This window comes from Eurosta solidaginis, chromosome 2 (genome assembly GCF_040869045.1).
Source record: "Eurosta solidaginis isolate ZX-2024a chromosome 2, ASM4086904v1, whole genome shotgun sequence".
In the NCBI taxonomy this organism is placed as follows: Eukaryota; Metazoa; Arthropoda; class Insecta; order Diptera; family Tephritidae; genus Eurosta; species Eurosta solidaginis.
This window is the reverse complement of record NC_090320.1, coordinates 229790659-229813442: the sequence shown is the minus strand read 5'-3', so window position 1 is coordinate 229813442 and position 22784 is coordinate 229790659. Positions and strand designations below refer to the sequence as shown.

The window sequence follows — 22784 nt, the reverse complement described above, 5'->3', positions numbered from 1 at the left end:
ATAATTTGCAACGAGAGAGCGTAATTTTGGCATTTCATTTGGGTGCGAATTTACAAATTCATGCTGGGAAAATTTCATCTAGCACAAATTAGCAAGCAAGAAAACATATGATTGTAAATCAGCTGATTGCAATTTTCCCAACGAAACCATACATTTTTTGAAACTATCCAACTTAAACCCGGTTTTTCAGTACAAGTTCAACGCCGTTTGTCAGTTAAACTACGCTTAAGCTTATTGTAAAGTTTTTCAGTCTATTTTAACTGAAGTTTAAGCTGAGCTTGAGCGGCCGGTCTAATAGGGTTAAACTCTACTTAACCTATAAGTTATTTGCGTTTGTTGGCCATGACGTCGAATATACCCAACACGCATTTGGGCTTAAGTACCACTACATCTCATGTTGATAACAATGAAAAGTTGTTTCGAAACAGGACTCAACTTACGAATCATAACGTTCTGAGCAAAAAAGGAAATTTTTGTATAAAGCAAAAAATGCTATTACTTAAGTTAAAAAAAATATAGTGTGGTTCTCTCACTGGACTCAAATGTAAGATTACAATGCTACAGTAGTTTCAAGAAAATAAAATATGTATAACTTATTTTTAATTAATAGCGGTTCTTTGCTGCTATCATCTAGGTCTTGATTTCTCACAATAAACAGCTTTTGGCTTTGGTGGTACCACCTCGGGGAAGATTTTTTCAACCCACCTCAACTCGATTTTCAAAAGTAGGATATAAACTAAATGTATTGGATATGCATTTGAAAGCTGTGCATTTCACAAAATCTCTCAAAGATCGGAAAATAATTTGAGATTGACGTTGGAGGTCAAAGCGAGAACTATACATTTTACAAAATTTCTCAAACGTTGGATAGTGATTGGTGTTGCCGTACAAAAAGTCTACCCCTACACGCGGCCTTAAACTGTGACTGAAAAACTGCTCAATAGTTTAACTGGAGTTTAAATTTGACTAGAGTTTAAGCAAACTTAGTTTAAGCTTAGTTTAACCAACTACTGAAAAACCGGGCCTCAGTATAGCTCCTTTTCTCATTGAAGATCCTAAAATATATGTTCTTCAAAAAGGTCGAATCCCATAAACATTTCAAAAATTTTAATATTTTATTGAATTAATTACCTTCAATAAATATAAAAATGGCCGCAAAAAAAATTTAAATAGGTATTGCAATAAAATTACCCACTTCAAAGATAACTTCAAAAAGATTCACTTTTGCAGCAGCTACGAACTGTAAAATAATTTGTGAGATCGTAAAATTCTAAGCAAAAACATAAACAAAACATGCTTAAAATAATTATTTTTATATTTGCAACGATTGCATTGAGATCTCTTATAAAGTATGCAATGTTTGGTTTCTGCATTTTACTTTTCTGAATGCGGTATCTTTTGCAAATTAATGAAGACATAACGGATGCCTTTGTATAAATGCTCATATACCTACACTCAGAAAAAACTTCTCCCAATTGAAATTAAGAAATTCTTCCCCATTCGCATGGCCAAAATTTCTTCAAAATGCCATGCGAATGAGGAATAATTTCTTAAGTGCCATTTCATTCCCATTTTTCTTCAATCGGGGGAAGTTTTTTTCTGAGTGTACATAGATTTATAATTTATGATGAGAATAGAAAAAATTTGTTGATTACAATAGTGCGCTGAAATTAATAAATTTAGATCTTTTGTTTGCAACAGAGTAAACATTGTACTTCTCGAGGTACTCGGTACACACTTAGAGGCATTGTTGGAAACTTCATCATCCTTAGCCAGATATCCCTGTGTTGCGACAACTGACGCCAAATGACTAGCTTAGGGAGTTCAACTCTACCTTCACTTGTCCCTCTGAGCTCAGTGTAGGTTTTCACCTTCCTCTGCTTCCAAATACGAGAGCCGATAGAAAACTTTCTGGGCCGAAGCATCTTATTCCATTCCAATTGCATGGCCTAGCCAGCGAAGGCTTTGTGCTTTAATTCGTTGCGTTATTTTATGCGTAAAGCTCATACAGCTCATACTCCTGCGATACTCACCGTTGTCTTCATGGACAGAACCATAAATCTATCGCAAAATCTAAATACTTCAAGCGCTATCCGATCTTATCTCGATACCATCTAGGTTTCTAAGCCATACATCAGGACAGGTGAGACTTATAGAGATTGTGTTTGTTCGTCGAGGTGGAAGGAAAAGCTTGCTAGTACTGGTTCTCCTATATACGAAGTCCTTCACACTCTTGAATTTATATGCACCAACAGTCACACGAATATGCCGATCTTTTCGCTGATGACAGTGAACGAAGAGAAGACGAATCTCCTCGTTCACTGCAAGACCCACATTTTTGGGCTTCTTCATCCAATGACGAGACCGCCAAACTCATTTTTCCCACTCTCTTGTTTCTTTCCCTTCCCTGCCGCTCTCGCTTTCCAGGTTATCATCCCACTTCATCACTTTCTGCTATTCCACTTGCACTCCTTTTTCCTTTATCTCACCCACCCACGGCGGCTTAGTCTAATATAAAACTAAATGACTAAAAAGTTATCAAACCAATTGTAATGTTTTCGCTCTGCCGATCTTTCCCCAATTTTGATGTGAAATTGTCTGATATAGTATTATCGATTTCAGGTATTAGGTGCAAAAAGGGCGAAGCACTACAATGACATGGGACTTGGGGGTGGGGAGGGAGGGATGGCCTGAAGGTTTAATGTGGCCATATAAATCGTTCCCGAGGTGGTTGGGCTAGCACCCTAATGGTGCTGTGTTACCGGAGCGTACCGGACAACAAGATGCAAAAAAATTAAGAGTCTTCACAGAAACATCTTACCTTTGACCCACGTGTGACTCCCCTTAACCACGTTGAACTGGTCGGTCAATAAAGACCTCACATAGACCGAATGTGTCCATAGTGTTACCAACAATCGGAACCAAAACTTATAGCTTATATTTTGACCTTTGCATTAGCATTTGAAGGGGTGAGTGTGAAAAATTCGTGTATCACGTTCAGCCTATGTGAATTCGTTATGGACCGCAGGTTTATTTCAACCTATACGTTGCACGTGCTGATTGCACTTTTATAGTTTTATCCCGGCTCTAGGGCATCATCTAAGATAGTCTCTGCTGAGAAGCTTTTCTATTCACAAATATATTTGGTACAACATTTAACTGATGGGGTATTCCATAGTGACGGCTGGGACATTTTGATCCGATTTTGGCTGAAACGTTTAGTAATTTCTTTAACTAGTAGTTATAGAAGTTTTGAACATTATTTATATATTCCATAAAGAAAAAATAAAAGCTAATTTTAGCTTGTGTCAGGTGGGACAAGTTGCATTGGAAGCACATAGTGTGTGAATACCTTTCAACTAACTGCTTCGCTGCAGCTTTATAAAATAGGATTCCTATGTAGAGGAAAGGTTTTTGTGCTTCATGTTTACAGTACAGTAACTTTACAGACAGTAATTCAATTCCAGTTTTTTGTCTGTGGTGTCTTTTTTGACGGAATAACCCTGATGCAATAAAATGTTTATTAATCCCTGAACTGGAAATCGTATATTGCTGAATTTTTATACTCAGCTGAGCAGAGCTCACATTGTATATTAATTTTGTTCGCATAACGTTACCCCGTAACGGCATAAACCAATCGAGATAGATATAGACTTCTATATATCAAAATGATCTGAGCGAAAGAAGAAATTCATTTAGCCATGTCCGTCCGTCCGTCCGTATGTTCGTGAACCCGATAACTTGCGTAAATTTTGAGGTATCTTTATGAAATTTGGTATGTAAGTTCCTGGGCACTCATCTCAGATCGCTATTTAAAATGAACGAAATCGGACTATTACCACGCCCACTTTTTTTGATATAGAAGCGAAAAAGTGCGATAATTCATTTCCAAAGACGGATAAAGCGATGAAACTTGGTAGGTGGGTTGACCTTATGACGCAAAATAGAAAATTAGTAAATTTGGACAATGGGAGTGGCACCGCCCACTTTTAAAGAAGGTAATTAAAAGTTTTTAAAACTTTAATTTGGCAGCTGAGTATGTAATGTTCGGTTACACCCGAACTTAGCCTTCCTTACTTGTTAATTTTGAGGTTAATGCATTCTTTGACATGCACAATATGAATTTTATAAATGAAATGTAAAGAAAAATGTTTATAATATCGTTTGTTTTTCAAACAAATAACTTGAATAATAGCCAATTTGATCGAAATTTGTTGCTTACAAAGTTTTATTGCACATTCTTGTAAACAATTATTTGACAAGAATATATATTTTGAATATGGTGCATATTGAATTTGAACTGGAATTTGTTAAAACATATTGAGGCAACATGGGTAATTATTTAAAACTGATGTAAATATTTAGCTCAGCATGTCATAAAATCTACGACATGATACACAAGGTAAAGTTAGGGTCAATATGGCCTTAAATAAGACGATGTGGTTGCTCAAAGGGCTACTCATTGAAGTCCGTCTAAATCTCTTAAACGTTCTGAAAGTTTTGTTCTCAGACTGCAAGATATTTTTAGGTGGCAGATCTAAAACACGGATGCCGTTGAGGGTGAGACCGTGCTCATCTACCACCTCTAAGGTCTTGGGCTCCCTCGAAAAGCAAAATCAAAAGGGTTGGGAAAATTTTTTCTCAACAGGGTTGTCCCTCGGCAGTGGTAACCAGTACCCAGTAATAATTAACAACATTAATGGACCAACATTACATAGCTCTGTGTGACGTTGTTGACATATCAGGGGGTTTTCGATAGTGCGCGCTATGAGGCTATCAGAAAAGGCTCAGATTGTTTGGTTCATTGGTGTGAGGAGTCTCAGCTGACTCCAATTAGCGATAATGAGTCATTTCGATACCACAGCTCGTGAAATAAATAATGGAAAATTGTGTACGAAGACTAAATAATGTTTAAAACCACGTCGGAGTAGGGGCCCACTATATGCTTTCTGTTGCAAATATGTATATTAGAAAGACCCCTGGAACAACACCCTGAAATTATCTTTTTCTTGCTTTGACGAGTAGGCAGATAGGGGAATGGGAATGAATAGAATGCTATAGCAAAGTTTTATGGTGCAATGGCTCTCCCTGGGCTCATTAAAGCACATATATGGAGACTATACGCAATCAGGCGTAGGTTGTGGGAACAAATGTAGCCCAAATTGTTAAAACTGCCATTTATGCATGCAAGAGGATGCTAGGATGCACGCGGGGCTTATCACCCAAACTCTCTCATTGGGTATTTACGGCAATTATCAAACCTATACATTACTATGGGGTTTTTGATTGGTGGACAGCCATACAAAAAAGTACGTATACCAAAAAACTTGAGAGGGTGTGCTGAGTATCAATGATTAGCATAACAGGAGTCTTAAAAGCCATCCTATGACAGTATTGGCTGCCATTCTACAAATCCCGCCTGCAGACCTAACGGCCAAAAACATCGCGTTAGCAACGGCAACAAGGCTTAAGGCCTCGGGGCAGCTTAAGTGCAGGCCTTAGGGACACAGCAGTATAGCGCCATCTAATATCGGGCAAACGGAATATATGGTCCCGTGCCTGAGCTTCGAAAGAGATATTGGGGTGACAATTGAGGCGGAGGGTTTGTGCCGGGGTGCAGAAATGGCAGAACATACTGTACACGTGTATACGGATTGTTCCAAACTAATGGAAGTGGTTGGGTCTGCTGTTTACTGTGTCGACATAGAACTAAGTAGATCCCACAGGATGCCATATTACTGCAGCGTTTTTCAGGCGGAAATTACAGCAGTGAAGAAAGCAGCAGAAATTCTGAAGGAAGCGTGCTTAAGCTGTAGTCCCGTCAATTTATATATTGATAGTCAGGCTGCGATTAAAGCAATAATCTCACACAGTACTTCATCAATAAGTGTTCTGGACTGCAAAGAAGCATTGGAAAAACTTGGCTCAAGCCAGACCATACATCTTTACTGGCTTCCCGGTCATAAAGGGATAGAAGGTAACGAAAAGGCCGATGAGTTGGCAAAGGAGGGTGCAACACTCGCTGAGTCGACGATAGACGTCCCATTCCGTTTGGGAGAAATCATTGCATATGGTCCATCAAGCAGGAAAGGCTTGGACAAAAGCGCGGACTACAAAATTTCTAAGATCACGTGCAAAGCCTACGATATTAGACTCACAAAGTGGCTCATATCTCTGAAGAGAGAAGACTTAAGGCTCGCGATGGGCATACTGACTGGATACTGCCTTCTGGCGTCACATGCTTAGAAGTTAGGCATCTTCAGTAACAGCAAGTGTAGGAAGTATTTGCTGCAGGAAGAGACGGTTGAGCGCGTTCTGTGTTCGTATCCTCGCCAGGTCAAGGCTCCAGCTATTAGGGGCGGCAGAGTTGCCACATCTCGAGGCAGCAATTAAGCTGGGTCCTATAAACTGCTAGTATTTGCCAGGAGGACGGAATTATTCTATAATATACATATGTCGTGGCACCTGATTGGGGTTCTTCCGTTTGGTCGTCAAACAAATTCTGGTAACACTGTGGACACATTCAGTCTATGTGAGGTCTTTATTGAGCTTCCAGTACAACCTAACCTAACCATATAAACGAAGAACTATTAAACTCGTAAATTTTGACAGAAAGGGCCTACGAACTCAAACGTTGTACTACACGGGAGACTGTGGTCTAACTAATCACCTATGTATGTAGGTTGGTGGTGTGACTCCTAGTCCGTTTGTTCTATGAAAAGGTACTAAAATTAATGAGAAACTCCAACACACAGTTATAGGCTTTTAATTCAAGCACAATGGTTCTTACCAAAGATTTCACTGTGGAAAATAAATGGTTTTACTTGTTTACCAATAACTTTTGCGATTTGGTTCCCTTACTATCCGGTGTTCTGAACCCTCTAACTGCTAAATTTTTGTTCTAGTTTCATAAGGAACCTCAAAGCGACATCATTCCTTGACCCTTTCCATATGCCAAGTTCTAAACCATCTTCAATTTCACTTCCTTTACTCCACCGCAAATCAATTACGCACCAATTGAATTTGATTGCGAAGGAAATCAAATAATTTTTGAAATATTTAAATGAAGCAGTAAATTGTTGCATCCGATTGATGATGTTCCATTGATGATGCAGCTGTTGCACTCCAAACGGAATTGCGCTTAATAGTTTTGCTGCAATGCCTTTGACATGAATCGCATGCCAATCTACTTCGCTCCAAAAGTGTGTGGACACTCAAAGAAATTATTTCAATATAAACTAATGTGCCTTTTTCACTTTTTCTTATCTTTTTCAGATCTCAACTTCAGTATACTTGCAGTACAAAAAAGCGTGAACGGAAGATCATTTGAAAGCATTCAGTTTGAACTTTAAATTGCAAATTTTGTTATTGTACACGCTAAATATAATCTTAGCAATGCGTAGCCTGATTGCCATATTATTTTTAAGTCTAATTGGCTTAGGAATACTGCATTTCGCGAGAGCTGATATATCGTAAGTAAAGTTGATTGGTGAGATATTTGAATTGCATTTTTTTGTGCCCAAATTGGTTCGGTAAAGAAATCGAACTGTAAAGGGAGAATGTTTTGTTATTGTGGAAATCTATTTGAGCTAGATATTGTGATTGATATTATTGTCTGGGCTCCCATCAAAGCTATCGAATCACAGAGACAACCTTTCATACATCATCTCACTTGTCTTTTCTGCACTCACAAGCCATTCTATTGCAATATTAGTCTCAGTCTTTGCAGTATTGGGATCCAAGTAATGTCAGAATTCCGGGGATCTTAAGAGGCAAACTAAGTAGCCTTTGATTTATGTGGTAAGACTTGAAGGACTTTTAGTATATCTACGTCATCAACAGGCTGGTAAGGAGCTATGCCGAGTTTTACTTATATGACAGATCTCTCAATTACCTATCATGTGCTAAGAAATAACATGGAGTTATTGTACAAATGCATGTTTTTTCAGCAAGACCCGTTGTTGTCCAAATGTTAACTATTAAGCAGGGTTACTTTATACTCTTGCTGAGTTTGCTGAAAATATTCCTCCAAAATTTTTCATTTCTTTCAATGCGTATCGTACCCCGGAGGATATCGCCTAAGGGCCTCTTATATACGTTATTTTCTTGGTGAGGGAGTAACATCCTAATGCTCTCATAAACGTCTCTACCCCACAGAGGCTGCTTCACATTGCTACACCTTAACTAGCACTACATCAACGTTCAGGAGCAAAGCAGTGCAGCACAGCAAATGTAAATCTAAAACTCTCTCCGGTGCCCTGACTGCTATTCATTCATGGTTTTGAAATGCCTCGGTCTAGTTCCTATCGTAACTAAACTGAATTAGACATTGTACTAATCACTCACAATCGTCTCTGTAAAGAGGCACCATTTTTGAATTCATAGGGAGCTCCTTCTTCATAGCCAATTCCATTCATATCTACTATATATATGCTATTTCTTTGTTAAATCCACCGCAGATCTTTAAGACACCTCCAAACCACTAGTCCTTCAGTAATGAAATTACTTAACATGGATCTTCAACTTACGTTAGTTAAGTCTTCGCAATCCAGTATAAAGTCCAGTATATAAAGCACGGTCCCCACCTATGAAAAGCCCCTGATATAGCCAACCGTGAGATAGAATGTTGGTTTTTCGCCGGCTTAGTTCTCAATCATCACCCATCACAGCAAAAAGAGAATATAATTTGTCCCGGGAGATCAGAGTTACAACTGACAACCGTTTTTGGTTTTCGTGGAAGGAGGAAATGCTTTGTGCACTTACCGGGATTTTAAGCCTCCACTGTTTCTTCGAGTGTAGGACTCCCTTTCTCTTTTGAAAGGCTAGCCACTGGAACCTAGCAGATATGACTGCTGCCACGCTACTGATATAGGCAACCTTCTTCACTTTAAGCGAGAATTATTTTACTCAATTAATTCTGCGATCCACTTTCCTGCAGCACTGTTGCTCCATGCAGGACTCTGCGCTGATGCATAATATTCTTTTTATTTTCACAGCAAGAAAATATACCGTAATCATGCCCGCGACTAATAGGATATTCAAAGCTTTAACCCAAACGCCTTCACCGTATAAGAGTATAGAAACTGAGGCTGATTCGATGATTTCTGATTCGATCACCTTCCTCGTGGATGCCTCATTTATCGACTCAGATTAGCTAAAGTGTGTACAGCCATTTGGTAGAACTATATAATGTGATCCGAGAAGATGCGCTTACTTACTGATGGGGACCAACAAACAGAAACAAGCAGCTAAGGATACCTCAAGTATTTCGTTCAGCTATTTCTATTTGTTGGCCCACATCCGTAGTCTTGATATATGGTGTTCCACTTCTCCGTGAAGATAACAATATCCATTTTTATCACCCAAGGACCATGATCAGCCATTATTTTCGCTTAACGTTTTCCAGCTCGCAGTTTCGTTGTGTTATGGTAGCAGTCTCCTCATATGCGAAATTTATGACAAAGATGTTTTCTGGCATGTCTAAGCGAATAAAATTGCTGCAAAATCTGAACCTAGCACAGAACCTTTGGTATCTCCGCCTGCCACCTTTACTTTTCCTTGCTTGGGTGTAATTTTGTACGATAGATATCGTTCTTTCATTCTATAATCTAGTAAACATAGCAGTTGCTTGAAAGAGCACTGTGGTGTCATTTCAGCTGGCTAAAATAAAAGCATTTTTGATGTCCAGGGTGACCAGTAAGGCTAACGGGTGAATCGGTGTTGTGAAGTGATCTCTGCGGAAAACATACTCATGATGAGACCGTGACCATCCTTTGTTGTTGCAGTATGCCGCTTCTTAAGAAGGCTTTCCATAATTTTTCCTGCGAGTATAAGGCAGGTGCTCTGACTGGCCTTGAATCTTTCATAGGTTTCATGCTATGCAGGGCCATTTTAAAGTTATCTTCATTCAATGGTTCCAAGTTGCGCTTTTCTTGGGTATCGTGCCCATCCTCTCTGGGTGTCAGCTGAACACTGTATCATACTCGAGTCATCATACCTAGACTCTGTTTTGCATGTGTAGAGTTGTTCCCTCATTATACGTGCCCTTTTTTACATGTCCATTCAACAAACACATTTTATCGGGTCTCTCACCGTGAATATCGTATGTTTTTGAGCCTAACGTAGTAAGGTTAATCTGCTGCAAGAACATCAAATGACAAAAGTATAAAGGCGAGAAAGTGAGCAGTATCTAGGGAGCTAACTGCAGGCTGAAATCATAAGGCCTAGGCTACTTAACAGCTCCATTTTTGGCTTTCTCCTGTTTATCTTATTCCCTGTTAATTCATTCTAACAACCTCTAATCTGACAATATTTGAAATAAAGAATCTAATATTCCGAGTTGGGAATTACATAAATAGACGGCGCCAGTTCGAACAAACTTCACCATTGAAAGGAAAACTCATTAAAGGCTCCTTATGTATTTTTACAACAAAATTAAAAAAAAAAAAAACAAGTAAAGGTGTCTAAGTTCGGGTGTAACCGAAGATTATATACTCAGCGTGAGCTTCAATTGCACATTTAATTTCAGAAAATTACTTTTAACAATTTTTGTTGTTATATCGGTCTACTGATTTGTAATATCGCTTGTTCGAATCGAGCTCAAGGCCTAACAATAATTATTTTATCATTATTATTGTTATGATACATATTTTCTTAATTGAAAAAATTATTAAATTAGAATAGAAGAAAGAAAAAATTTAGACAACTGCCAAAGCTCGTTGTATGGATCCATTTCGGGAACTGCTTATGAAATCAAACAAAAAACCGCTGTGATGGTTGAATGGTTATAGCAGCGGCGCCTAAACGTTGCCGATGAAAGAATTTAGCAGTTCCCGAAATGGATCCATACAACGAGCTTTGGCAGTTGTCTAAATTTTTTCTTTCTTCTATTCTAATTTAATATTTTTTCAATTAAGAAAAAATTTATCATAACAATAATAATGATAAAATAATTATTGTTAGGCCTTGAGCGCGATTCGAACCCGCGATCTTATAAATTACTTTTCTACATAACACGTGACACCGCCCGTTTAAAAAAAATGTCTCCCCATTTCCTCTTATAATAAAACTTGATAAGTGAAATATCATTGATTCAAAACTATTTTTCGCTAAGTTATAGCTTATTACTCTAGTCTATGACCCTTTTAAACTTGTTTTATATCTAAGTTGCCGTGGTCTTTAACCGATCCCGTCCATTTTTACTAGAAATATTTTCTGCTATAAGGAAAACATGTGTACACAATTTTATTACGATATGTTAATTTTACTTCGAGTTATGGCTCCCGAAACATAGAAAATTGCTGAGTCATAAAAGGGGCGGTGTCACTCCCATTTTTTAAGAATTGAAGTTTTCCTTTTTATTCCTTTTCATTGATATAAAGCTCTTTTTTTGCAAAGATATAGCTTATTTTATTCGTTCACGACCCTTTTAAAAATCTTTTCTATAAAAGTGGGCGTGGTCCTTAACCGATTTCGTTAATTTTTCTTCAAAGCATTCCTTATAGCAAAGGTAACCCCTCTGCCGAATTTTGTTACGATAGGTTTAACGATTTTTGATTTATGATTAATAATATTTGTAAAATTGATTTCATCACAAGTGGACGGTGCCACGCCCATTTAAAATTTTTTTTTCAAATTTTTATCAAGAGTCTCAATATCAGTCCATGCGTCAAATTTCAACATTCTAGGTGTATTATTTATTAAATAATCAGGTTTTTTGTGTTTTCCGAAATGTTATATATATATAAAAAGTGGGCGTGGTTATCATCCGATTTCGATCATTTTCAATACAAATCTATTCTGGGTCCAGATAAGCTCGTGTACCAAATTTGGTGAAAATATCTCAATATTTACTCAAGTTATCGTGTTAACGGACAGACGGACGGACGGACATGGCTCAATCAAATTTTTTTCCAAACTGATGATTTTGATATGTGGAAGTCTATATCTATCTCGATTCCTTTATACCTGTACAACCAACTGTTATCCAATCAAAGTTAATATAGTCTGTGTGCAAAGTACGCTGAGTATAACAACAACAACAAATACATAAAAATGCACACAAAGTTAGATCACACACGTACACGCAGAGCTGGAAGTGGTCTCAAATGCGACTCATTAATCAGCATCATGTCAGGAGTACTAAAAATAGGCGACGCTTTTTGCATACTGCTTCGAACCGCTTATCTTCTAAATTCTAAGTACTTACAATGTACGTCTGTTAAGTAGGCGCTTCTGTGTATGAGGAGATCTGCATATGCAATTGAAGGCAAATGTGCCAATGTGCACTTGCCCCTCCTCATCAGAACGCTTGTGAGGCATTCTCACAAAGAAAAGCAATAAAAGTCGAAATAGTTTATTTTCGGAATGCGATCTGTTTATAACTCGTTGCTCAGCTGCCGCTGCTGATATGCACAACTCTAAATTACGCAATTCTATTTCATTGATGTTAATCAATGAAATACGACGATTACGAGCTCCATGCCCTCTCTCCGCGTTGTGGCGTTCGTACAAAAGCATGCCATGAATACTTTGACCCTGAGCTCAACGTTACGCTTCTTCCTGGATGTATTGTATTAATGTAAGTACATTATTGTACTTCTCATTTAGGGAATAAGGGCACAGCTACCGAAGGCAAAGATGAGGATAATATGTTCGTTTTGATGCTGCAGCTGCATCCATCCCAATTTGCATATGTGGCAATAAACGAATTGTTTGCTTTAAATTTATGATGTTAATTTGCTAGTAAACAAAAGCTACGACAGATGCTCTGTACTATGATGAGTATTTCACAGAAGTAGCCGTCTGCCTAATCTTGCAGCGACGCAAAATGCTTTGCGCATAAGAAAGCTGCATACGAGGAGTGAGCGAAAAATACGGCTCAATTTGGATCGTTTTTTATACTGATCTTAGAAGGCAAATTTTGGCCATTGGGTAGCCAACATAGTCCAGACTGGCACGCTTTGTTCTGTCAACCAAATTTGTTAAGAGTCTGAGCTTTATACGGCTAAGCACCAGTTAAGTATAATATAGTATATTTTATGTAGAAGAGGGGCAAATCTCGAAACTTGATAGTATAAATAAAAAATTTGAACGAAATCGTTTTATTGCTCGCACTTTTTGCGATGTAACTCAGAAATGGTTGAACGCACTGAAAAATACTACAGACTGGACGTGCAGAGAATTTGGGGATGTATAACTTCGTACTGAGCGCAAAACATCCCATAGAATGCCACATGTTTGCGAAAATCTAAACTTTGTAACCCTTGGTGTAGATACAAATATCTCCCATGTCTTCATCAATTCCCCAAACAATATCGAGCCATCGAAGTTAGTCGGCTTGATTCGCAGGCCTGTACCGTGCTCGTTGGATCACGGAAAGGACCATCAAACTTCTGGTACGAAATTTTGCCTACTCTGTCCAAAGTAGCAATTATTGCCATAAGTGATTCTCTTGGTTTTGTTGGCTAACAATGATTCCTACATTAAAGCTGGTTCCTAAATACGCAAAGCCCTTCACTGTCTACCGTAATGTGACTTCAAGCCGCAAATCCGCTGACACTTTCTTTGACTATTGTTATTACTGCCATTTGCGGTCGTTCACCTCATGGCCTACTTTCTTCGTCCCTTTATTCCAGCGAATGTGAAATTTGCGGCGCGTTTTTTGCGAAGTTTGTACGATTACTTTACTTATCAATGAGCCAGAACACAGTTTAAGGTGTAAGGTGAAGCTAATCCCACCTTATTTTGTAAAGGCTTTTTACCACTCACCACCTCCATTTTCCTGCGCTTCATTGTTTGAACCGCAATAATGCCGTTTTTATTTAGTCATAGTCGTTCGGTTCAAAAATTCGTCCACAGTAAGAGATTTTACCGGCCTTATTTTTTCCTTCTTCTTGTAGCGGTAAAGGGTAGTATTATCGATGTTGATGGTCCTTTGACGGATATAGATCTGGTACATTTCGGGGACTAGCCCGACCATATTAGGAATGATTTATAAGTGACCACGTTGAACTTTCTGGGTATTCCAAACCCCCAACCTACTAGTTTCGCGAGGAGCCTGGTAAATGTGTGTATTTGTACAATTGGGTTTAAGAAGCTGTGAAGCTATACAGCTTTAAATGGCGCTTAACAACGCCTTGAATATCGTACCGGCGTCATCATCGCCTTGTTATTTAGCAATAGGAAGAAGAGTTTTCCCCTCTCTGACGCTCTTTCCTTACGTATGAATTAGGTAGATCTCACGTGAGTCCCAGTCGACGGGCATGCATCCTCCGACAAAATGTAATCCTTCCTTTCTCTGAGCTCAGTTGTTTCTCAGCCGGGATGTTACTACCCGCAATCAGTCATAGTTAGGTAGTAGATGTAGTATATGTAGATTTGCTTGGGGTATCGGCTCATTATTTATCTTCCTCCGGGTACTCGTACCATTGCTTGCTATCACTCTGAATTCTGTCCCATCACAAGGGTGCCGAGTACGGACACTCCTTGCCTTTTGAAGGAGAGATGTCACATCTTTTCAGTTAGTCTTTCGGACTCCATGCAGCCAAATAACATTCTCAACTACAGTATGGCATTAATCAGAAATGACCTCCTATTACGCATTTACCGTTGTGGAGTATATTTCGCTGTCTGTTCCGGGAGCAGCTTCTATAAAATAAAGCTTTATTTGTGATCTTTCTCATGTGCTCTTGTGTTCGTAGTGGATAACCCTACTATCGAGGTCACACGTTCTGGAAACTGGAGTTATATTTCCACCGATTACAACGGTTTTGTTTTAATTTGATGAAGAACCTCGACTGTCTAATCCGAGGCACTTGTTTGATTATTAACTTAAGGCCAGTGCAAAACATGGTCTACGTATAAAATTTAGCCACTTGATTTTTTGATCACACCTCGTACTGAAATGTGATGGGTTGAATAGCTCTCCCATTTTTTCATATGCTAAGTTGGCTTTACTTGTTGCATAAAATTCAAAGGCGCTACAGGCGCAATATCATCTACCATAAACTTCTAAATGTTCGCTATGTTTTCACAGTTGTCAGTTGTTTGATCGTTAATTTGGCATTTGAAAGAAAAACTCTTGAGGGGGGATGGGGTGTTAAATGATTTGTATGCAAATTGTCTCGTGATGGGCGCATGACACTAACACCTCATCGACAGATGTTAATTAATGCGGAAGTTGTTTGACATTTCTTTAGAATTGTATGTAAAAATTGTATAGCACTATGATTGCTCAGAACAATGCCCTATTTATAAGATCTACATACTTTGGTATAAACAAATAACTTGACATAAAGCAAATCCTATTTGAGGCTTATTACGAAAATGGAACCAGATTCCGCTCTTGAAATCATCTATGATTTTCAAAACTGCTGTTATCAAAGAGAATGTTGGGCCGGGCAGTAACGTTTTCTCTACGGACCCATGAATATTCTTATAAGTACCCATTTTACCTGCACAGAGTACATGCATGCCTTATCGAAAGCAGATTTAAATGGGATATTAACCTGACGTGGGGAACTAGGGGACAAGTTTCGCGGCGCGAACGCACGCAATAATTTTAACTTTCTGCAGACTGGTGAGATAGAGCCATAAGTCGACGCTTTATTTGAAACATTACCGAATAACGATTTACAAGCGTAGAAAGCAATACAGGATTTCCCCAACAGCTCATGGATGCACGCTTTCCAGATTAGTTTGCAATCGATGGTTAGTCCATAATACTTAGCCTAACATTTCAAACGTATTTAGTAGGCTTGCACTTCCTTATAAAAAGTAGTAATTGCGCCTTATCCGTATTTAGCCTAAGGCCACATTCATGTGTCCACCCACTTAATTTTGCCACCGGTTTTTTCATGATTTCACTCATCATGTGAAAGAGAAAACTTATCCAGAAGTCGAAGTCGTCCAAAGCGGGAGCATATATAAGCATGTAATGAGAGAATACCTCTAACAAATCTTACTTATCAAGTTTTACTGAGTTCTTCATGTCAACCCGCCTCGGAATGTTCTTACCGGGGCTCTGTTTTCACAAAGCGAATGGCAGTTTTATATTTCCTCAGGGTGTCATATGCACCTGAACGTCATCCCTCAAGTAGCAGTCGTTGAAAACTTGCCTGAGATTTGATTTTAAGTCGCTAAGGCTTTTATCCCACAACGGTGGAGAAATTTCCACACCCAGTCTTTCAGATTGTCTGCACGTTAGATGGTAGTCTTGTTTCGTAGACTATCTTGTCGAAGATGCTCCAAGATGTTCACTTTGGATTCCTATGCGGTGGATTTATCGACCTCATCCAGTCCGTAACATAAGAATATTATGTACGACGACCTTAGAGGGAGGTTTTCGTCCACACCTCCCAGTTCCTTACTAAAGGAACCTTTGAGTCAGTTGCTATTATCAAGGACCTCCTTTCCACCTGCAATGATCTTTGAACTAGGAAAGACATAGGTAGAAGTTAATATAAAATCGAAAAGAGACCTAGCAGGATTACTTATATCGCTTCTGATTATTTCCATACGGATTTGTTTCACCTCCTCCCGAGGTATCGGCTGATCGTAAGCCATGAGGCGTTCGGTTTTGAAAAAGCAAAGCGTCAAGGTGTTCCTAACAAAGGTACAGGCCGTGGGTTGATATCAAAGTCCTGCTATCTGAGAGGTTGTCGCCTGCTGCTCTGCTTCACACTAATAGCATATTACACATGCAAGGTTGTCATTAAGCAACTCCCTGGTTTTAAAATTCCAATTAAAGAAGTGACGTGAGTCCTATAGAAATTCGACCGAATCGGACCAAAAAGGCATTCCCATGAACCGACAAAACAAGTTCCCCATACTGCTCCAGTGAGGAGTCAATATAATAGTAGGGAAGAAACTTTATTTTAAATTATTTTCCCTTTTCTCTTCCGTTTTCAGTCGAGATGACATCCGTGGTACTATGCAGTCATTAGTTTATTCGTACAATCAATTGGATAATAAACTTGAGCGACACGAGCATCGTGAACGAGCACTTGGCGAGCTTTTGAAAAAAGCATTGCAGTCATTGCAAAAGGGACAAAAGAATCTCGAACCACTGAATGGTATATTCGGACGCTTGGATGAGAGAGTCAGTCAAATCGAAACTCTGTTGATAACGGTAAATGTAATTTGTAAGACCGCATCATCATATAATTCTATACATTCCCTCTTATTTCTCTAGCAGCAAGAAGAAAAATACAACTTACAAACCGAAAAGCTTGGTGAAGCTCTTGAGCACATATTCAAATGGATGCGCGAGAATGATGAATGCCTTAAGCGACCTCCGATGCCGCCTGGTGCTGAAGTGATCGCCATAACACCTGCACCCATTACCGCAGCACCTGCTATATCACCAGAATATATTAAGGAACAAGAGAAAATTAATCAAAAGTTGCTAGAACAAGTAACGAAACTATCAACAAAAGTAGACAAACTATTGGATACCTCCAAGAATATGATGGAACAGACGGAGGTGGCATTTAAGGGTGTGCCCTCAACAGCGGAAATGTTAACTAAAATCGAAGATAAGTTAGTGAGCTATAGTGTGATAACACCGGCCCCATTGCCAGAGCCAGTCGACAATTCAGAATTCGAGAATAAAGTACTAGTGAAGTTCGATGAACTTGCAACGGGTATGCAGGAGTTGTGTGCGCAACCCAAAGTACAGGAAGGACTTTCGAGTCAGGACAAAGAATTCATACATGGATTGACGAATGAAACGCTCAACGCTCTCGAAAGTGTTAAAGTTAATCTACAAAGTGCAACAGAAAAAGGTTAGTATTCAATATGGGGTAAGGTTTGTGGACTCTTTTTAAAAAAATAAAAAAGGTTGAGCTTGGGGCTGGCCCTTAAACCAGCCCAATCATCATTAATCTTTAATTAGCGTTTAACAGCTTAGCCAATATTTTCTCTACCAATTCAGTCAAGGTCTCCCCGTTTGTCTGCTTCCAAATACGGGTGTGGATAGGAATACTTTCGGTAATTCTTTACTTTAGCTCACAACTGCTAAAACTTGTCCAAAAAAAAGGGGGAGGATGTCAATATACCCGTTTTGGACCCAGGACCACGAACGAAAGCGGAAATTAAAAATTTTATTTCTGTCGAAAGATATTTCCAAAAAACCGAAAATTTAGTCAGGAGAGCTCCGAAACCGGGGGTGTAATCCATAGAATTTTTGTGCAGAACACCTTTCCGCATTGGCGGCCTATGGCCGTGATTATAAAAAATTTCCCTGGGGGGTCCAACATCGGTTTGGAGACCAAAACTTTATCCGCGCCAAAGCACGTCTTTGGACACCTCTCCCGATATTTTTGGACGAGTTTTAGCAGTTGTAGGTTAAAGTAAAGAATTACCACACTTTCTCGGCCTATCCATTGGGATAACATGACCTAAAGCTCATTATTGTTCCTCTTTCGATACTTTCCGTCTGCAACATAGACAGGCCCATAAATCATCGGGACTATTTTTCTCTCGACATCTTACATGATTTCGCGCCATACATCATTTTCAATTTCTCCAATTCAGAGAAGTCAGAACTTGCGGCGCTCTTGTTAAAGCCTATGACATCCATATCAACAGTATACGCCAGTAAGAGCAATCTAAGATTGTACTATTCCTGTTAAGATCCGCCATTAGAATTACCTTCTCCAACAACGGTAAAATAAATCGCGGAGAGTGGCCCTCGCAGAGGACCTTCCTACCCTTTACGGGGCTGGTGGTGTTGCTCAAAGTCATTTCGCAAAATCTTATTAGCTTTGCAGCAAACCCAAATTCAGACATTGCTGCATCAAAACTGCATTCACTAGGATTTTCCGTAAAGTGAAGATCTGGGGGGTAGATTCAGTGACTGAGTTTAAAAATTTACACTTTCTTTTGCACTTACTGAATATAGCCCTGGTCGAAAGTAGATTTCTCGGATCTAAAGTCGCAGTGATAAAGTCCAATCAGTTCGTTGACTATAGGTGTCGCCTTTCGCACTACACGCTACATGAAACAGACTGATTCGCGGTAGTTCGATCGGTTTACAGGATCACTTTTCTAGTGGATTAGTCAGAGCACACTCAAATTCCAATCTATAGACATACGCTCATCGGACCATACTTTATATAGGAGTTGATGCAAGCTCTTAACCAACTCTTCGCCTTCGTGTTTGAACAGATATTGCCATCCTCACTTCGTCACAGTAGGGTAGGGGAAAGTATATTATGCCATCAGCGATTGGGTTATCGAGTAGAAAATTGAAAAATCATCAGCTGTATGTTTCGTGAGCAGCTTTCCTTCTTTTCTATCTTTATCTGTCGCTACGCACCCTCGCTGCGCAGGGGCGTGTGCATATCTTGGCTGCTACAAGTTAATGGTCCGTGTCGATATCTGGTCCTCGTAAGATAAGGATAAGATTTTTCAAGATCATCTGGCTGCGTTGCAGCAATTCCATTGGAAGTACAGATTGACATTTAACAATATCCTGTGGGGGCTATTTATACCATTAGGTGTTGAATTCATGCTGCCGATCAATTCACTGGCTTCTAAGCAAAATTCTTAGGCTTTACCGGCTAGGTGGATGTGATAATTTTCAATGCCCTTCTGCGAATGTCTTATCTTGCTCTCTATTGTTCCAAACTCTTATAAAAATTGCCTGAGTTCCTAACCATATGACATCCCGGATAAGTAGACATTATCAATAAAAACTTGCCATTCAATTAGAGTCCACTGGATGCTCTCAAACAAAATGTCTAATCTTCCTTAAGATATCAAATGTTCGGAAGATGAAGTGCTCCGTTTTTAGTTCCCTCCAATCTCCGAATGACTTATCCAACGTTGAGGTCCAGCATCAAGCTGTGACTATGTATATACTACAGTTATTCTCTACATAGTTGAGAGCTGGTGTCATCATTAGATAATCTGGGTATCACAAGAGATCTGTATTATATTTCCATGAGCTCTGCACGGTGTGCCAGTGAACCCATTCTAACCTAGTCTTCCATGCAAAAGAAAACTGTTGTTGTGCTTCAATCTATGAGCATACTCCCCGAAGGTTTTTGGGAGTGATATGTTGTTGTTGTAGCAGTGCTTCGCCCCATCCAATAGGTGCGACCGATCACAAATTGTCATCAATATCCTCAAACGGGAGTTCAATGAAACTTGCTGTTTCAACAGGGGTGTACCATAATGAAAGGGGCGTTAGAGGCGTTCGTTTCACAATACAGTTGAAGAGATGGTTGGTGTCATGTGCGAACACATTACAAGTAGGACATATGTTTTATATGTCGGGGTTGATTCTGGATAGGTAAGAGTTTAACCTGTTACAGTATACAGATCGAAGTTGAGCTAGAGTGACTCGCGTTTCCCTAGGGAGTGTGCGTTCCTCTTCTGCAGCTTTAGGGTATTGTTCTTTTAGTACAGGATTCATCGGGCTATTCCTGGCATAAAGGTCCTACGCCTGTTTGTGGAGTTCACTGAGGACCTGCTTGTGGAAAAGCTGGAGAGATAAGGGAGGTAGCCGTTTATTCTGTTGCAAAGCTCATCGATCTGTGGGCCTGGTTCTGTGCCATTTATTGTGCAGTCATCGTCGTAGGAAACGATAGTAACTCCTTCTGGTGGCAAAGGTAGCTTTGATATGTAGAATTTAAACAAAAGTGGGGATAGGACACCACCCTGTGGCACCCCTTGTTTAATTCTTCTTGGTTTTGATGTTCCGTTTCTAAATTGCACCGATGCCTGCCGACCATCCAGATAATTTGCGGTCCACCTTTTAAGACATGGATGAAGGGTAGACCTTTCCAGTTCTCGCAGTAACGTGCCATGGTTGACTGTATCAAAAGCTTTTAATAGGCCTAGCGTAATGAGTACTGTTCTATGGTGGGGGTTTTGATTTCAGCCGCAATTTATGTGGGTGCTAATGGCATTTATCGCGGTGGTGGTGCTATGGAGTTTTCTAAAGCCATGCTGATGACAGGCTAGCTGCGAATCTGCTTTGAAGTAGGGGAGCAAAATGACTTCAAGCGTCTTAGAGTGTTATCGATGTTGATAGTACTTTTCAGGATATATATCTTGTACGTTCCGGTAGCATTAAGGTACTAGTCCGATGATCTCGGGAACGATTTAATATGACTACATTGAACCTTATATGTCGTTCCGCCAGGCCACCCCCCCCCCCCCACCCCCTAGTTCCATGAGGAGCTTGGGGTCCTGCAAAATATGTGTATGATGCTGCATATTTGTTGCGCCTTAGGTTGCGCAAGCTACGAATAGCGCTTAACAAACCCCTTGAATCCTGCTAAAGTAAACACATTTTCTTCTCCTAATAATTAACTCCTTGACCTCCCTTGATGCCTTCAATGTTTACTTAAAATGTGAATAAACATTTTGTATTTATTTATTTACAGCCAACACTAAAACTGCGACACTCATCAAGGAGACCGAGCAGCAGTTGGAATCAGGTGCAAATAAAATTTTGAATGGCGTAACAACCCAAGCCGATACACTTGAAAAATTCTATAACGAAATGAACACAAGCTACAGCAAATTGAATGATGGTCTCGAGGTCTTTAGTAAATTCAATAACATTCTTATGGCCAACTCGGAATATGTTTTGGATACACAACGTAAAGTCGAATTTGGCACCTTACAGACAGTACAAAAGATCAACGATTTGCTCGACAAGCAACGTGAAGAGATTACCGAATTATTGAAGACACGTTTCGATAACGTCGACGAGACAGTCATCAATGGGCAATTAGAAACAATGCAAAATCTTAGTTCGACAATCGAAAGTGAAATTAGTCATGTCTGGCGACAGATCTCTATTATGAATGCTGAAATGGCCGACAGTAAGGATCTACTTAGCCTGATGCAGGGACGCAATGAGGTCTTTGTAAATAGTACTTTCCTTAGTATGGATTCTATGGGTAATAAGGTGGAGGATATCAAGGGTCGTATGCTAGATATGGATACAAATCTAAATTACTTGTTGGGTAAATTATCTTTGATGTCGCAAGAATTTGGCGCCATAAAGCAAGGACTCGCTGAATCTTTGGAGCAGTTACGTAATACTTTCCATGTGATGCAAGAGAAAATACCCGCTGGTCCAGGTCCGCATAATATTGGTAAAAATGAATATGAGACGGAGTTGAATTTGTTGAATAAGCGACATGCTGCCGAAGCGGGACAACGAGAGCCCAAATTATAATTACTATATAAAAAAAAACCAAATTAGTTCATAGAAAAAAGTTTAAATGCGATATATTTTGTAAAACCTAATCTAATCACACATCATACCAACAGTCCATTAAGAACACACAACAAGAGCTAACAAATACCTGGACTCACATTTTGGCTTTGTATACTATTTATAAGATATCTAACAATAAGTTACCACTTCTTTGGCCGTATTAATTGAATAAAGTAAAAAATTAAAGTAGGTTAAAGTTTTTAGTCCGTCGCCAAAGCTCCTCGGTACGAGGGTTGGGGGTCAGAATATACCCGCGGTAGGTATGCCTGTCGTAAGAGGCGACTAAAATACCAGATTCAAGGGGCTTTGTAGCGCAACCCTTCAGGTTGCCAGCGCAATATAAGGCTTCTCCAAACCCAATTGTCAACCTCAGCTATCCGCGGCGAATTCTGTTTCACTAACACACGAGGCTTTGGCGACCCCAAGCTCATGGAACTTGGGGGTGGGGAGGGAGGGATGGCCTGAAGGTTTAACGTGGCCATATAAATCATTCCTGAGATGGTCGGGCTAGCACCTTAATGGTGCTGTGTTAGAGAGCGTA

At 39.5% G+C, this 22784-nt stretch overlaps 1 protein-coding gene across 2 annotated transcripts in view; it reads left to right on the top strand.

Annotated features, from left to right (window-relative positions):
- The window catches only part of LOC137240660 (putative leucine-rich repeat-containing protein DDB_G0290503), a 40919-nt gene extending 18490 nt beyond the window's left edge, over window positions 1-22429 (top strand). The window contains exons 2-5 of one of the 2 annotated variants that reach the window (XM_067767209.1): window positions 7276-7472; window positions 16912-17131; window positions 17195-17786; window positions 21399-22429. In XM_067767209.1, the coding sequence (XP_067623310.1) occupies window positions 7396-7472; window positions 16912-17131; window positions 17195-17786; window positions 21399-22201 (1692 nt within the window). In that variant the 5' untranslated portion in view covers window positions 7276-7395 and the 3' untranslated portion in view covers window positions 22202-22429. The remainder of the gene's footprint in view (window positions 1-7275; window positions 7473-16911; window positions 17132-17194; window positions 17787-21398) is intronic. The other variant, XM_067767210.1, reaches the window with a different exon arrangement.
- The last annotated feature ends 355 nt before the right edge of the window (window positions 22430-22784 follow it).